General features: G+C 37.5%; 1 protein-coding gene and 1 long non-coding RNA gene across 2 annotated transcripts in view; both read left to right on the top strand.

Moving 5' to 3' along the window:
* The first annotated feature begins 6192 nt into the window (after positions 1-6192).
* Positions 6193-8319, top strand: LOC132324991 (uncharacterized). The gene is made up of 3 exons (XR_009485809.1): positions 6193-6344; positions 7354-7505; positions 8191-8319. It is a non-coding gene; the product is annotated as an uncharacterized LOC132324991 (long non-coding RNA).
* A 1084-nt stretch (positions 8320-9403) lies between these two features.
* WDR64 (WD repeat domain 64) overlaps positions 9404-18460 on the top strand; it is a 58775-nt gene continuing 49718 nt past the window's right edge. Inside the window, exons 1-6 of the mRNA XM_059843289.1 lie at positions 9404-9419; positions 11020-11024; positions 11368-11467; positions 12024-12127; positions 14617-14646; positions 16903-17010. Coding sequence (XP_059699272.1) covers positions 9404-9419; positions 11020-11024; positions 11368-11467; positions 12024-12127; positions 14617-14646; positions 16903-17010 — 363 coding nt within the window. The remainder of the gene's footprint in view (positions 9420-11019; positions 11025-11367; positions 11468-12023; positions 12128-14616; positions 14647-16902; positions 17011-18460) is intronic.

Genomic DNA, 18460 nt, shown 5'->3' on the forward strand with positions numbered 1-18460 from the left:
AACCGGTCTTGTCGCCCTGTTGCCGCGGTGAGCAGCCCGGTTGTGGCCGGGATGTGGCTGTTTCCTCTTCCTTAAAAATCCTCTGTGCGCTTTGGCTGGGCCACGGCTGCCGCCAGCAGCGCTTTCCTCACGGGGATCGCGTTCGGACGGACCTGCTCCGCGGCCAGCTCCGGGAAGAGGTAGAACCGAAATTTAAGCTTCTTCCCCAGATGTCCTGCCAATGAAGACTCCTATTATGGCAATAGTGCCTTCTCAGGAGGTTCCCTACAGTCCTCACAGCTTGCCTCTAGGAGTTGGAGCCCCACAAAGAGACCCGGCAGCGCCATGGCCCATGCAAACCTGTGGTGTGAGTGAACACTTTGTCAGCCACGGGCAAGCAAGACACCACAGCCTGCACCGTGAAGTCGCCTCTTTTATACCCGTGTCTCCAGTGTGTGTTGTACAGGAATACGGGGGCTGCCCGTGTACAGCTCTAGCTGCTGTTAGGCACGGTGTTGCCCTGAGCCCCAGCTGTGTTACGGTGTCTCCAAACCCAGCCCATCTCGGCATGTTGCACAGGGAATTTTGCTCGCCATGGTTCTACACCCAAAACACCTTGCCAGACCAAGCATCGGTTTTCCTCCCAGGAAGACCTCTGGTTTGTTTGCTTTAATATGTATTTATATGTGACAGCCTTCTTAAGGGCCCAAAGAAAAATTTCAGTTTAGGTCTATTCTTACTCTAGTTAAAAAAAAAAAAAAATCAGCTGTGAAAGCAGCAGAATTTTAATGTTTTAGTGGATACATGTCTTGTCAAAAAATAGGTTTTTTTCTTATACACTGTGGTATTAAATGGTCTAGATTAAAGGTGAACTGAGATTGAAAACATGGATAGTTGAGGTAGGTTTGATGTCTTTCAAAACAAACCAATATATAAATTATGGGCTTCTCATGGCAGTAAATTTTATATTACAAATTACTGCTGTAATACAAGGCAGTAGGAATAAAGTCATAGGTCAGAAAAATTAAACACTGTTTAAAGTGTTTAACCTACTCTTATTAAAGTTAACTTTATTTATTATCCATGATGTTAAATCCCTCATATATGATGTAATCAGTAATTGAAACTTACTTTAAAAAGCTAGTTCGGTCTGTTTCTTCATTACTGGTTTCTTGGTTTCTTCATCAGGGGTTTTCTCACTGCAAAAGAATGAGCAGCTTCCTTTCTCAAAATCAATTCTATTTCTTTTACCATAAAAGCTTTATTTACAGAACACATGATCTTCCTAAATTTCCGGTAATAGACCACAGTACTTGAGCATCAGTTTTAGGGAAGGCGTAATTTTGTCTTTCCTCATCCACAAAAGAATTTTACATGTACATGACAGACCATGTGCAAAATTATTGTGTCAGTGTACAGTTATGGGTTTGTTTGGGACAGTCTCTGCATTTTAAAAGTCTAACAATGACATGACTGTACCAAATTAATACTACACCTCATTAAGAAGAGGACATCTCTATCTTCTGCCTCTAAAAGAAAATCTTAATCTAAATTGTGTACCTTTTTATCCCTGCAAAATGAAAGGAGAGAAAAGGTGGTAAGAAGAAGAAGAGGAAAATGTTAATGTAGTGATTCATACATTCCAGATAATATAGTGTCCATTGGCAGATTCCATTATACATTTAGGGTTTTTAAGAGGTATTTCACTGGAGCACCTGTCAGAAATACTCCCTCTAGATGTCATTGAATTTATAGAAAGTAAGAGAACCCATAACTTGCATTTTATAAAGATCATATCTCAGAATGTCTGGTTGAGGCTTTTTTGCAGCAAAACTAAATAGGTCCATAGATGTGCAATCTCTTCAATGCTTTATTTGCAAAGGTCACTTTATTAATACTGTCAAATTGCTAATGTTATTCAAGCGGTCTTGGATACTTCATGAGCAGAGTTCCATTTGTCTTCCATGCAGTGTCACTTCTCAAATGAGGCACAACAAAAAGAAATGCTGTTTTATTGTATCATCATGTCAAAAGCAAAGCTGGAAATGGAACCTCGACCCCAATTCTAGTCTAGATTTTGTTTTACCTAACCCACTCTAGAACCATTGCAGCTATGGTTTTAATAATCTAATGAATTCTTAAGTCAATCCTTCTCTGCTGCAAAAAAGGTTTTACCTTTATTTTTACCATAGCATGAAAGGATAGACCAGAACCCTAAAAGTGTATGTGTGTGACATACAGGGAATGCGTCGGCCATAAATTTTCAGGTGGCCAACACATGCTTCCGTATGCACAAGACAAACTTTAAAACCCAGCCCTGGAACTAATAATTCACAAGTAGAAAGTTTGCAGATTTCTGGGGCTCTCTTCAAAAGTTTATAGTGTTTAGTAATTTGGAATGCTTCATCACACACCAGAGCACTGAGTGTCACATGTTAGAGCTGAAGATTCTGAAGCAGAGTAAATAAACTTTCAAAGTCACTGCTACTCTCTATCTTGGGTAGAAATACAAACCACAAATGTGACTGCCAGTTGTAACTGCACCATTAAAAATGTCTGGCCTTTTGCAGTGAGAACATTGTGGAGTGGAAAAAGAGTGCTTTAAGGCATTCAAGAGACCTGTTTCATTTTATGTTCACTGACTTATGTGTTGCTTTCACGATGTTCTCTGGCTTTTGCTAATGTGCCTTTGAAGTCACATGCTCTTTCCTATCTTTCCTGACAAGGAGAGAGTGAGCAGGAAAGTAAGGCTTTTGTCTGTATTAAATACATTTGTTCTAAGAGTCAGATAATGCTGGGCTTTTCATGCCCGTTTTGAACTTTGTAAGCTTATTATTTCTAAGGGCATGATATAGAGGCAGAATTCAGGCTGCTCAAAACCAAACCAGACCAAAACAAAACTTCCCAAAAACTCTGGCTACCTAGCTTCAGCTTTTTTGTTTTTTACAGTGTTCTCCTGGCATCTTTTTTTTCTTACATGTTGTTTTTGCTATTCTTTAGCCTTAGAGGCAGATGAAAGACAAGTGATTATTTACTGTATCTATATATAGCTGCAGGGTATATCCACGGAGCAAGTGTGAATGTGGACAGGAGAAATCTTTCATCTGTTGCCAACCTCTTGACATTAAAATGAGGCTTTTAATATAGATCTACACTTGTTGATAATGCAATTTTTTAAGAAAAAAAACCCCAAAATGTACCCCAAATCCTAATGGCAGAGTTTTAAAGCTAGGACTTCGTCTTGCAGAACTTGTAATCCTAAATGTATAATCTTGTCATATTGGGATGTGAACTTTCAATCATAAAGCAGGTAAAGTGCTAATGTTGCAAGATTGTGAGAATATTCTGGGCTGAGAGAAGTGCTTGGCTCAGACACAGTTCACTGAAGCAAGTACAGCTGTTTTCAGTGGGGGAAGGGGACCCAAGCAGGCTGTCCTGGGAGGTGGTGGCGAGTGGTCAGAGCATCTGTGCTGCAGTTGGAAGTTGGCTGCATCCTGTTCCGTGGTGTGTGAGCCCTGGTATACCTGACATGTGTACAAAGAGCTGTACTAGCTGCAGTTGTGACTCATCTCACCTAAATGATGCATTTGAAAGTTAAGCGCTTAAGACCAGTAAGATGAATCACCCTCTGGAATTTTTTATTGACTGGCACATGAGATGACTTGAGTAATTAACTTTTAGATGCCTAAGTTTGATGAGATGAACTTCATCTTGGCTTGAGAAACCTTTGTGGGACTGTACTATGTGTTCAGGAGGCAGATACATATTGATGCCTCTGTGGCACTTGTTTCTTGCAGAGTAGATTAAAAGAGGTGGTGATATATGCTTGTGCATGCTGACATCATGATGTCCTTGGTTGTACAGATACAGCTTATAGGGCAGGCTGAACTCTAAACACTAGCAGAGTATAACCATATACATAACCATAGCATAAGACAGGCAACACCAGTGTTTGCAACAATATAACTTTTAAATTCATTTGTGGTATAAACTGGTTTCTTTTAAGGAATAACCTTGCGTAGTAGTTCATACTTATGCTGCAGCTTCTTGTTAGTGTGACAATCATAAAGTGAAAGTTTGCAAGCTCACTGCCTTGTTGTCATTTTCCAGAGCCCAACATACAAATCAATATATAGTTCATAGGAGATACAGTTTTTAAAACTATCACTTGGTCATTTCAGCCGCTGTTAGTGACAGAGAGGAGCAGATGCATATTACAGCAAGGAGCACAGTACTGCTGGTGAGGTGTTAATATTGGAAGAAAAGTGAAAAATTGAGCCAGGAGAAAAAAAGAGTGAGCTAATGTAAATGTCATTGTAATAGCACCCCTTAAACGCTGTTTCATTGAAGAAATTTCATTTTGACAATGCTAACATTTATTACTTGCCCAGCCCATACTGGTCAGAGAGGTCAGTCAGTCTGAACTGAAGTATCTCTATCCTGATTCAACTTAAACACAGCCAGGTTTAACAGGGATGTTTTTCAGGAAGTGACAGCAAAGGATGGGTAAGTTTATCAAAGAAAGCATCTTCAGGGACTGATTATTTTTTTCCCTTTGAAATGACAGGTCTTGACCAAAATCAGAGTCAGAAACAGTCTTTTATGTCCCAGAGCCTCTTTAGGGACAACTAAGGCCAGTTTAGATCCACTGTGTGATCCACTTCAGGCTGTTCTGAACCATCATTTTACTTGGGGAGAATTTCCTTTTGCATGAGACCACCAGGAAGAGTGATTGGCAGCCTGGTACAGGCAGGAAAAAAGATCTATCACCTTTGCTGTTTGTCTTCTTCTGTAGGTTTGGGTTATTTGTTATGAGACGTCGAATTACATGGTCAGAATTTTAAACCTTGCATGGCATTTCATAGACTTATGGTAGTTATTGAGATAAAGATTGAAAATTATTGATTTTTCAAATGAGGTACCAATCCTACAATGAACTTGCTGCAGCTATTCTCTGCACCCATACAGACATATCATTATCTTTGAATCTGAGAATTTCCAATAATTGAGACTAATAAGATTATGTGGTAAGAAGAGTTGAGAGAGTCAACTTCTGAATATACATCAATTATATTATATTCCATATTCAGTGCTTTCCACACTATCAGTTAGAGAGACTGAGGGAAATGCTTTTCATTCAGTTAATGCTACTGTAGGGCTACTAATGCAAGGACTTCCTGACTCATCAATTAAATATTGAATTTGCCTTTTAGACTTCGCGTATCTTCTAATGCAATTTCTATCTTCTCTAGTTTTTTTTTTCAGTCCACTCAGTCATCACATCTTATTTTAAAATAAGATGTGTCCTACTGTCCTTTTTTATTTATTTTAAACACCAAAGACAACAGAATCAATTGGTACTGAAAGCAGTGATTCCTTATTTGGGGTTTCTTTCTGTTTTCATCGTGTTACATAACATGATGTTTCCACATGGGTTTTTGCAAGAGAACAAAACACAGATTTCTGTTCTTAACTTCTCTGTTCTGAGGATGGATGTTAAATACCCTTTATGAACCTTAAAACACTGATATTAACTGGGAAATGAGAATATAACCTGGTGTCTTACAAGCTTAGATGAGAGAGACTGGAAAAATTAATCAACAGGAAGCACTTCATAACAAGAATTCAGCTGGAAGCAGTATGTCAAATACACAACTCTAACCAAGATATAGTATCTGGCCAGCCATTGAGTACCTTGACACACAAAGGAAATATTTTGCTGAATAATTACTGTTGGAAACAGCAAAAATGTATCCTCAAGCTATCCCTCCCTTTTCCAGGTATCATTGCTGCTTTTCTCTGCCCAGCTCTTTTCCTTATTCTAATAAAAAGAAATGCTCATTACAGTAGAACAGAAGTACCCAGAAACTTTTGGGTTTTTGCCCTTGAAATGATAGAATTCCAGGCTGTTGGGTTGCTTGTGTTAGGTAGCATATCATGAGACACCACTTTCCCTGAATAACTAGCTATTTCGTGTAGAGATATTTCCATGCATTATTTTTTGTAACTGTTTAATACCAATTAGTTGCTTTCCCTATATGTTTCAAAAATGTCATTTAGTTGATATGCTGAGTGTGTGTGGACTACTGCCTTTATTTGTTTTGGTTTTTTGAAGTGACTGGAATATTCTTGAAACATCCCTGTTTGATATCAATCCTCTAGATTGCCATGAGGAAATATAAAATACAATTTCTCCTTTTCAACTACAGAGTCTCCATAGAGCTAGGACTCCACACTCAGGAATCCAAGAAAGCCTTATCCTGTAAACCTGGCATCAACCTTGGGTGAAGTAATAGCAAAGTGGATCTGGAGATCAGTAGTTAAAGAACAACACAAAGAAATTGATCAGTGTGGTCTACAGAAAAGTGAGTTTAACAAATAGTCTGAAATTAACCATTTGCTTATTCTGGTATAGCTCAGTAACATGGCATCCAAATCCTTTAAAGATATTGAAAATATCAAAAATGTGCAGAAGAATCACAATTATATTTAAACCCAAAGGAAAGGAGAAGTATTCCAGGTAAAATGGCTTCTAGTACAAAAATGTACCAACTAAATTAGTAAAAATATTACAAGAACTGCTGAAAGGAAGCATAAGCCACACAAAGAGGCTTAAATTTTAACAGTTTGTGTAATTATGCTTTGAAACAAACATGTTGAATTCTCTGTATTTTTGTGTCTCAAGATCAACACTTGACACCTTACTACAAGTTATACTTTAGAACAAAGTTTTGTGCTCTATATAGTGATAAATGGCTGACATTTATTGATCTGTAACATAAAGGAAGTGAAAGTAGAGCTAAAGGTCAGATCTATTCATGCAATTAATACATGCTCAATGCTCTCCACCCCTTCAGCTCTCTCCCCAAAGAAACATTTGGGAAAATATTACTAAAAGCCTGGGGGGAAATGCCTATCTGGAGACACTCAAAAACCACCTGGATGCATTCCTGTGTCACCTGCTTTTAAGTGACCCTGCCTTGGCAGTGAGGTTGGCCTGTATGATCTCCAGAAGTTCCTTCCAACCCTAACTATACTGTGAAAAAAAGCATGAAGTCTTTCTGTCACCAATTACAAGAGATAAAATGAAATAATCTCACATGCCAGGTTACTTAGTGATCCTGGTTCATGACCTGGGGGCACTCAGTGAGTAGGATTCTGTGATGTGATGGGATGTTGTGACATCCATAGTTCACTACACTGTTTGCCAGATCGAGGTGCTAAGCTAGGGTCTCTTCTTTTTTATTATGTAATGTTTGGTATGCTTGTCATGCAGCTGCATCTCACATGAACTCATGTGGGACTTAAAGAAAAAAAGCAAGTCTTGGACGTGGCTGTAAGAAAAGCTCTCCCTCTTGTCTTCTGTTCATAAAGGATGTCTGGAAAGAAGGGTCGTGATAAGGAGGGTTGCTTTGCTCTTGAATCAATTGATTTCAAGAATGCTTTGGCGCAGTTCCAGAATCTAGTTGAAAAAATGATCATCCAGAAGACCCAGGCGAGTTCAGGCTTGTATACTAAAGATGATGGTAAGAGATACTAATTGGTATGGTAAAGTGTAATTTTCACATTGAGAGAACATATCAGAGATAGATGATAATTTCCTTCAAATTAGTGTTCTAACTGTAACTGTTTGATTTTTACAGGAAGTAGAGAGGTTGCACTGCGAAAGTTCTTTTCTCCTTCTGTTAGGATTTCTGGCCAAATTATAAGGCCATGGTGATCACTCAGAAAACAGAATTGGTGGAGTTGCCACATATAGAAGTTAGCATGATGCTAACTTGTTTCTGTAAAAGCACAAACTTGATAAATTATGTAGTTACAGTAACTAATTGTAAATAATGAGGGTAAAATTTTGCTTTTCACAATGCAAGTGATTATTGCTGCTTGAAAGGATAAACTTTATCCCACACACCATTCAGGTGCAAAAAACCAAATCAGAATTATGGTAAGGGAAGGAAAAAGAAGTGAGAAATTTTTATCTATTATTTTATCTGTTTCATGTCAGGGATTGCAAATTAGGTAGTTTTCAAAAGAGCAAATATTAGGACTGATTTTTTTTCTTTTCAAATGCTTTAGTGAATACAATGTGAGAAGCTGGAACTTCCGTGCTATTGGTATTGAAGGAGAACTAAATCCAGAGGTAGGGAGGATAAGAAAGGAATCTGTAACTTGCCAGTTTTAAACTGTGTGGACATTGTTCCTCCCATACAGGTGAGATAGATTATGAAAAGTTCTATAAAACCACCCGAACGCTTTTTGGTTCAGCAGTCAAGGATCAGGATATTCAGGCCTTTTTCAGGAAGATTATGAGCAACCCTGATGAAAGGCCAGAATGGACTGAGGTAAGGATTTCTAAAGTTTTCTTAAGTATGAAAAACTAACTAGAATTTTAAATGGTGACAGTATTTATCTGTTGATTGTGTCTTGTTCACAAGTCTGTTGTTCATGATCTCCAAGGCAGAATGAGGCACTCTCTTGCTATTTGTCCTAGCTGCCTGAAGCCTGGTGTGTTCAGTCTTCAGAACTACTTCAGTGATGTGCATTGTCCTCAGGCTTCTTGACAAAATGCAAAATCTCTTATGATGACAGTATGCCATTTGTGCTCTGAGGATGTCTCTCTTTAGCTAAACCTTCAGAAATGCTTCCCCTCAGAAATGCTTCTCCTCTCCTCTCCTCTCCTCTCCTCTCCTCTCCTCTCCTCTCCTCTCCTCTCCTCTCCTCTCCTCTCCTCTCCTCTCCTCTCCTCTCCTCTCCTCTCCTCTCCTCTCCTCTCCTCTCCTCTCCTCTCCTCTCCTCTCCTCTCCTCTCCTCTCCTCTCCTCTCCTCTCCTCTCCTCTCCTCTCCTCTCCTCTCCTCTCCTCTCCTCTCCTCTCCTCTCCTCTCCTCTCTTTTCTCTTATCTCTGCTTCCATGCCTTTCTCTTCCCCTGTTCACAGCATAAATCTGGCCCTTACTTTAAATACAAAGCCTTAAAAGGTAGGGCAGCATTTTAGTAGAGTTTTTGAACCAGAGAATTATGCATATATTATTTAGTCTTGTAGATGAATGAGATGTTTGTAATCAATTTTTCAGTCTCTAATATTGGTAAATAGCAAACCTTTGTAAAAAGCATTTAAGAATGAGGTAACTCTGAAACGCTAGATCCGATTTACCCTCTTTGCATCTGTCTGCACATATATTAAGGATTTCCTCTGCCAGAGTTGCAAATGCACTCTGTGTGCACTCCCTTCCTGGATTTTTAATCTATCCGTTTGTAAGTTATTTCTGAATCCACCTGAGAAGATTATGTCCATAGCACCCAGTTTTTCACATTTTGTGAAAAAGTACTTTGTCGGTTTTTTTTAAACATGGCACTCTTTTATTTGGTCTTGTTTTGAGAAATGAACACTTGCTCTAGAAATGTGTCTTTTATTAAGGTATTTACCATGGATAGTGTTTCAGGTAACTGTTCTTTAAAACTACTGATTGTTAGAGCCAATCCTTATCAAGAGCACCCATCATCACATATTGCCGCAAGACTTTTTTGGTTATTTGTTACCCGAAGACAGAATTGTGCAGCAGGGATGTAACTCCCAGCACACAGTGACTTTCCTACAATAGCGTAGGAGGCATGGTATACATGGCAAATCCTTTGCTGGACCTAAAGTCCAGCAGGGTATTAGCAAGTGACATGAACTATGAATTCGTCAGCATATTTACATTTTATGTTACTTTGGAACATCATGCTAATACTGGAACCTTGAAAATATCCAACCATTTGTTCCTTACATGTTATCAACCATTGCTATCAAGTGATTTCCTAATATCATCCTAAAAATGGTGTGTTCAGCCATTTCTATTTAATAAGGCTCTGTATGGGAACATTTCTGTTTACTACCTTTCTTAACCATTGTTTTTGCTTACAGTGTCACAATAATCACGGATTTTGCTCGTGTCAGCCATTAAAGATTTCCTTCAAGGAGAGCTTGGGGAAAATCTGGAAAATAGCTGACAGTCTGAAGGACCGATTGTCCTTTGTTTCGGGTAGCAGAACAGTAGCAAATTATGTTCAGGCTTATTAGTTTATATGAGAAATAAGGGGAGCTCTGTATGTTTGCTGGAGTGTGGATCATTTACTCCAAAACCTTACTGCGTTTTTAATGCAGTCAGACTAGTTACCAAATTACATAATTACATAAATAATTTGGCTACATAATTAAACAAACAAGTACTGTATAGGGTGCAGTAAAAGAGGTGAAGCCTCTTTATTTTTCTTTGAAATCTGTGTGTGATTTCCTTGGGATAAAATTCCCCAGGACCCTTTCTAATGGCATTTCTCAAATTTTACCAAGTGTGAGCTGACTAATGACAGTCTTTTAACATGGCTTGCCTATAAACTTTCTTTAAAAATGTGGATGTATGAGAGCTAATAACTGTGTATATGGAAAGGAGGGAACTTTGAAGTGAAAGATGAAGAGTAATGCTGTGTGAGAGTATTTTTTTGAAAGATGTGCATCTGAATGTCTCAAAGAATGAAAATGGGAGTTCTATTGTATAACATGAAAAATACTGAACTAGAATAAAATGCAACATTTCTTCTCCCATCCAAAGCAGCATTACTTTTAGAACCCATGAATTGAAGTATATATAATGTCCGTAATGTGGAGAAAGGAGTTAAAAAAATCTGCACAGCTAAATGGGACTAATTTACTAAAGAAATGACTAAACTACTTTTGGGTACAGAGCATGAGATTTGTAGAGCATTTCAGCTGAAAATTTCACACCCTGGAGCAGAAATAGTCTGCTTACCTGACTATCCTGTGCAGAGATCTTCATCATGTTCAAATGGAACCTTGTCAGACTTAGGGAGATGGCCAAAAGAGTATTTTTTTTTAACTTGTCTTTATATTACATTTCTTTTCAAGCAAATGGGAATCTACATATCCTTACAGAAAAGCTCTTCTGTGTTGGCTAAACCATTGAATGTCTTTGTTTATAAATATGGAGTTTTCTGTTTTGTCTACCTTTTGCTAGTTTTGTTTTGGGTTTTTTTTTTCCCTAGTTAAGGTAGGTACAACAGAAAATGGAAATTGAATATGGCTATTGACAAAGCAGAACTGTACTAACAACTTTAAAAAATAGATGGGCTGTATTCCTAGAAGCCCTGTGTAAGCTGACTTCTTTACAAACATTGAAGAAAGATTGCACCTGAATATCAGATCTCAGCAGTCTGAAGTCCTATTGACAGCTAATGGTTAAAGGAAGTAATACTAAGGTACTTACTCAAAGAATATTCAATTATAAAGTGTGAGATAACTATTTGACTTTATACATGTAGAAGTAGTAAGTAGTATACATGTAAGTAGTTTTGCAATAAATTACTTGTTTCATTCTATTTTGTTTTGTTTAGATTTTTGGCTGTTTTAGCAGAGAAAGCGTTGGCGTGTCTTCCGCTTCGAAAGAAACTTTGGTTTTGCTTGTATCTGAAAAACAGCAGATTACTCATTCAGGTGACATATGTCATCTTACATCAAAAACTGTATTTTTTCTAATGCAGTGTGCTGCTCACTTTCTTGAAAGTAGGGTGATAAGATCACATGTCTGTTGTTGCCCATTCATGCTTCTTCCTCTTCTTCTCCTTCTTCTTCTTCTGTGTTCCAAAATACATGCATTTTTACTAAACATTGAACACTCCACTGCTGCATTTCCCAGTTCTCCATATACCTAAATTATTTTGAAATTACAATTTTTCTGAACCAGACTGTTTATTTATGCAGTTACACATTGTCTTTCTGTATTTTTTGAAGATATGGAAGAAGCAGTGTCACATCCAGAATTATTACATTAATGATATTTAAAATGCAACATGATTAATTAAACCAAGCATAGGATAGTCTATGATATCTTGCATCACTGCCCTGCATATAGCACCAAAATGCATTTCAGGAAAAGAAACTGTTCTTACTAATATAGTTCTATTTGTTTATGTTTTCCTTGATAATATGGTTCTATTTGTTTATGTTTTCCGTGTCTGTGAGATGAAGAGTAATATTTTGTCATTGACAGTTGTCAAGAGAAAAGATGTGATCAAGGGTATAGTGAAGGTGCCCCTTCTGCGTCTCACAGTAACAGCCTCTCAGAAAGGAATGATAACTGTGTTTAGCAAAAAGGTAATTCTAAATCAAACTCTTTTATTATTCCATTAGCAGTACATAGGGGAACTGAGTGGTCTGTGATCTAGCATTCAAATTTTCCCATAAAAAAACTTACATATCTTTCTTATCAAAGTTAACTTTTTCTATACTAGATAGTCCATGCAAGTTGATAGAAGGTAGAGATGTCTAATAATAGACATTCTTCATAGAAATTCATTTAATAGAAAATAATCTGCATTTCTGTTTAGAAAAGGTTTCCCTAAATAAAAAATTATGCTAGTGGAATTAACTTTTAGATATAGAGTGGCAATTGGAGAATTAACTGTTTTCTACAGCTACTGAAAATATCTAGAATGGACAGAGACAGTTGTTTGCAAATAAGATTTATTCAATACAGCAACATCTAGAAGCTTGAAAGTCATGAGTTTTACAACAGTCTGCATGACACTGCCTCACAGTTAGTTCCCTCATCAGTAAAACGTAAGGATATCTGTACCATTATAAGTAAAATTTCAGGTTTAAGATGCTGTTAAACTAAAGTTTGTACATTAATTCCCCAGATTATTATATTACTATTTAGTGTTATGCACCTGTAGAGACTATGAGATAGAATGTGTCATACAGAAACCCAGGCTATCACACATCTATGCTCAGTGGTGCTTTACAATTGTACAATTTTAATGCAACCAGTTGCTTAAAATTTATTTCAGGCAATGCAGTAAAACTTTAAAGCAGCATGAATGCTTTCTAGGGGTTTCAGCTAATTAGTGCATAATGCTTATGACAGGAGCATTTAAACCAAGAAGGGACTCCTGTGGATGATTAAATAACAAAGCAGTACTGCAGTTTTCGTAAATGCTGAAACAATTTATTTGAAAGCCTGCCCTCCAGAACATTATCCCTCTTATGTACCTATGAAAAATAATTTCCTAAAGTATAAAATTAAAAACATCTCTCCTCCCTACGCCCTACCTGCCCCTGCTATTTTCAAGTCAAATTGCCACCTCCTCATAAGCTGGACTGATGTTATCTGACATCAGTGACTGCAATGTAAATTATTTTACACCCAGCTGCTTAACACAGTGAATTAGGGACCTCAACTGCCGCTTAGAAAAATATGTTCTGAAAAGGACTAAGGCATTATGACAGCCCCAAGATGTGCCAAGAGAGGATCGGATTGGATATTAGGAATAATTTCTTTATCCAAAGAGTTGTCAACCATTGGAACTGCCTTGGGGAGTGGTTGATTCACCAGCCCTGGAGGTATTCAAAAGGTGTGTGGAAGTGGCTGTTGGGGACATGATCTAGTGGTAGACTTGGAAGTGTTAGTTTTACAGTTGAACTTGATCATCTTAAAGATCTTTTCCAGCCTTAATTATTCTATGGTTCCATGATTCTGTTTGAGGGCTAAGCACTGTTTTCTGCAAGGAATGTGGGCCTAATATGACTCAACACCTGTATTCAGCTTTGTACCATCAACTACTTCCAGGTTACTCCAGAATATGAGACACTTATGTTGCTCAGGTTCTCAGACAGATACTGCCTTGACCAGCACATGAGACCTGTAGGAGTAGGCAGCCTTAAGGACATATTTAGTTACTGTAGATAAAGCCAAGTCTGATACAGTGCATGGATATCCATCTCTTGGTTAACAATACTCTTAAACTCTGTTCAAAGGCTGTCCATGATGACACCTGGCATCTCACTTCCATGGGAAGAAAGACTTTGATCCTAGCTTCTTGGTTTATGAAATGTGGGATTTCTGGGATGGATATGAGGTGCTGTTGAATAATTACTGATCAGGGGCAAGGGCAGGGGCAAGAGGAGGTGAAAAGTCATCTGTGGATGTTTCAGAAGGGAAAAAGTTGAAACTGCTTTTGAAAACTTAGTAGTTTTGTTAAAGGACATAGAAGATAACCCTGTCTCTGCTGGAAGATGGTGACACTTTAAACACTTTAGCTTTTCAGCCATGTGTTACGCTGTCTACCAGTAGTTACCTTTGGTGAAAGGTGCTGTACCAATGTGGTTATTCCTGTTTGCAGCCTGAAGTGCTGCCTCTACCAGGCATTTTGCTGGCACTAGTTGACGTGGCATTGGGCCAGTGTTAGCTTGGGTTTCTATATGATAAACCCTATTTCTCACAGGAGCTGGTGCTGTTTTAGCAGTCAAAAACCATTAACAGCACAATTACATCAGAAGACCAGCTGATCTGTACTCTGTATGTTGTAAAAATGAGGGTTTTTTACTTATTTTCCTCACTTCAACATATCAATGTAGAAACCCCAAACCAAACCAGAAACTATGAAACATTTGTGAGGGAGAGTTCCTCACAATATAAAGAGCAACAGACAGCAAACAGGTTAAGGATCTTTCTCAGATCTTAACTACCTGCTCTTTCAGTTAGCAATTACTGTTCTGATCTGTCTGTGAACAGATTACTCTGTTTAGACTTTTTCATTAAGAACTACCTTGTTATTGTGACCATATATTTCTTGATTTTTCAGATGAAGGTTCTGGCAACCATCAATATTGAAGTAAGTTCTTTTTTGTCTCCCTCCTGTTAAATAATTTTATGTAGAAATCAGCATGTACTAAATTAAAATAAGTAGAAACTGAGCATTATTCTATTGCCAATTCTAACTTTGAGACTTCTGCATCATTTTTCATAGGGTGCTGTAGGTCAAATAGTTTCAATTTATTCCTTTCAGTTATTGAAACAATTGAGTAACTTGATTTCTTTCCTCTGATAAATGAAACCTCAGATAAATGCTTCTTTTTCTGCAAAATTTTCCTTTACCCATTTCCTTGCCAGAACGTTTTCTTCTAAAATCCAAAACTTCAGTTGTCACTGTAAAATGTAACTAAGTAAAATTTTAGGTTTGTTAATGAAAAACAGTTCTACATTTTGCTAGGTAGATGATTGGCTGCACAGTGTATACCTTACACGTGTTTACCCTGGGAGTATCACTGCAGATTTTCGGTAATGAGCTTCTTTCAGATGCCCTGTAGATAAGAGACACCAGTCTTAGCAAAGTGACGTGACCCTTTGTCCTAAAAGTTGATATGGGTGTCTTGTGCCAGGAGGCAGTGCATTTTGCTGGTTCTCTCTTACATATTGTGGGAGTTCTAAAATGCAATAGAAGTACTCCACACCAGAGGCCTTACTACTCCAACTCAGAAAACAGCTCTGGGTCTCAGTTGCCTTTAATTTATTGTAAGGGCTAATCTGACCTGTGGAATCAGTGCAGATAGGTAACAGTGAGGAATATTCTTGAGATCAATTGACTTTTGGAAACTTCTACTAGAATTAGAGTTTCTCCTACAGAAGTGCTACCTGAGTGAATTTTAGTCATTCCTACTTTAGTTGTAGGAACCACTTTCACCAGTTCAGATATGCAAAGGTAGGACCTCCCCCAGAGATGTCAAGGGAAAGAAGATGGAAGAAGCTGGAGTGCTGCAGTGGGCTGCAGGGTCCCTTTCCTTTTTGAACACGAAGCACTTGTCTTAAAATGATTCCTCAGTGTATGTGAAGGGTTTTTTGCTGCGAAAGTAGGACAATATTTGGCAGCTGTGGCAGTATTAGGACTATTGAGGGACATCTTTGCCATAAAATGTGTGAAAGAAAGGAGGAAAGATAAGAACCCTTGAGTGACAGGATGGAATAAGAAAATAATGAAAAGGTTTTTCTGGTACAGCAGCCTAGTTTGTCTGTCAAGTATAGCAGCACTAACAAGAGAAATTATTATAACCTTTCCTTTGAAGCTGAAACCTGTTACTTTGACTGCATCATCACAAGCCAACACAACAAACTAGTGACAAATGTAAAGTTAGTGACAAATTAGTGACTACAAATGTAAAATCATCTTTTTCAAGCCATTTAGTCATTGTTATCTGAAACTATTATAAGGACCTCAAAAAGCCACAGTTAACAAACTCTTCCATAAGAATTACCAAACAATCCACAAGACCTCTGCAGGACTGACATTTTCCACATGTTTATTGTAGTAAAGGGCACAAAAAAATCCTTGTAAATGTATTACCCCTTGCCCACAGATCATTAAGATGGAGAGAAGCTTTCTCCTGCAACAGAGTGTTGATATCCTCTATCAGGATTTTGGACCCTTTACACTAAGAGCAAAATCAATATTGTGTACAACAATGGAAATAAAAGTAGAAACATCAGGACTCTGACCTATACTTTGCAAGAGAAATTGTTTTACATTAATACCTGCATAATAGGAGGTATACTTGAACAATGGCTTAATATGGGCAGATGTATATATTTGTAAATAGTTGACCTTCCTATTGGGACAATTAAAATTATTTAATAAAGTTACTTATTTTCATAAACATTCATTTCAGTTTTGTTTTTATAGCTGAAATTTTGGACTGCCTTTAAATTTCTTTTGTTTCAAACCAAACAGTATCCAGGTAAAAGCTTAATCTGCTTTACTATGATGTTTTATCTTAAGCTTTCTCTGCGCAGAGTGCTTTTTCAGAGTGTCATTACAGTTTGACTAACACTGTATGCTTCTTGTGTCCTCTACTGTGCAACATTTGTGCCTATCAGGTGAGTCAGTGATAACAGAGCTTGAGCCTGGTGCCTCTGTAACTTCATGTATGAGCTATTCCTGGAGTTGAAACTCTCAGTAAAACTAGACCTAGCATGTGCTAGTGCTGAGTATATGTGATTTATGTGGAAATGGTTTAAAATATGTGCTTACATGATAGAAAAATTGATAAATTTACAGAGAAAATCCTTTTTTAGCTACTTTTTTTATTTCCATCAGGATACTGCTTGGATCACTGGATGTGATTTTCTGCCTAATCTGAAATATGTCGTGGCTGTAACTGAAAGCACAATCATTCTCTGGGACTATAAATCAAAAGAGAGCGAGGTATTATGTTGGATCAGACAAATGACAAAATGACACCTGAAAGTGGATCATATATGTATATTGTTTCCAATATACATTCCCATCCTTTTGGTCTAACAGGATGAAGACTTTTCACTTTTGTTGTTGTAGGAACTCAGTGAAATAGTGGAATTCGCACTAAAGGAGGGATACTCTCTACATCCCAAATGGGATTATTAAAGTATATTAAAAGTTTGGAAGAGAAAGAAAAAATTTACACTATGGTGCAAACAAGCCCCCAAAGAATTTCTTTTCCATGTGTATCTAGTGCATACATGTGCACCTGTGTACCTAAAATGTGTGCATGGGCATACATATATCTCAGAATCTATTAAGAATCAAGGAACAGGTTTTACAAGGAATATAACAAAGATTCTTTTGCGGTAACTACCTGATTTAAAGAAAATATTTCTTCATATCCTGTGTTTTGTTCAGGACTTTCTAAGACAAAAAACATCTTGTTAATAATGTATGTCCAAATTGTTAAAGTTTTCTTTAATGTCTTATGCATTTTTGCTGACACATATCTTAGCTTTTTCTTCCTGCTCCTGGAACTTCTCTTGGAAATTCCAGGTTATCTGAGATGAGGAGGAGAAGCAAAGTAATTATTTTTTGGATATGATTTTTTAGGATTTTTTTTTCCAATATTAAAAGCTTGCTTCCCAAGCTCAGAGATAGGTCAATTTAAGTCTGTTTGTCAATCCAATTGGACTTCTTGGAGGAGGGCTCCAATATTTATTCTCCACCTATTATTCACCAAGTTCCTTCATTACCTGCAGTGAGAGCTGCAGGTATCCTGTTTATGAATAGGTGCAGCTCTCTTTCAAGACCACAGAAATAATATATGGAAGGACCTATCTCTATTACATCTTCAATGTGTCTGTGCTACACAGACAGCATTGATGCAGTTAATTCCTATGGCATGTGAACAGTTCCAGTTTAGGTTGGCAAGGATGATTTAACCAAATAACAGATGGAGTTGGGCAGTAGAATCAATAAACAATGTAATGCATGTGACCCTGAATCCCATTCCTGGGCCTTCTAGCAAAATACCACAGTGTCTTGCAACTGTATTCATTCCCACTATCTCTGTGCTTCAAAAATTGAATCACCTACACATATTAGTACACTTGACACTCCCAGGCTGTATTATTAATTAGGACTCTAATATAGATTCTTCCTGTGTATTACTGCTATATTTTGTGGTTTGAATTATTCTTTAATTTGGTCATTTCCAATTTTCTTGTATAGATCATCTTCGTTTTGAACAGGAAACCATATACAGTCTTAGGAAATAAACCATCCCACATAGTATGCAGAGATCCTTCCTAGAATTTGTAATCAATACTTTTTCACTGAAATACAAAAAGCTACCTATGAAACAAAATCTTGCTTAAACCTCTAGGATTTGCTTTTAACTCCTCTTCATGAT

The sequence above is a fragment of the Haemorhous mexicanus genome, chromosome 3 (assembly GCF_027477595.1).
Source record: "Haemorhous mexicanus isolate bHaeMex1 chromosome 3, bHaeMex1.pri, whole genome shotgun sequence".
NCBI lineage: Eukaryota > Metazoa > Chordata > Aves > Passeriformes > Fringillidae > Haemorhous > Haemorhous mexicanus.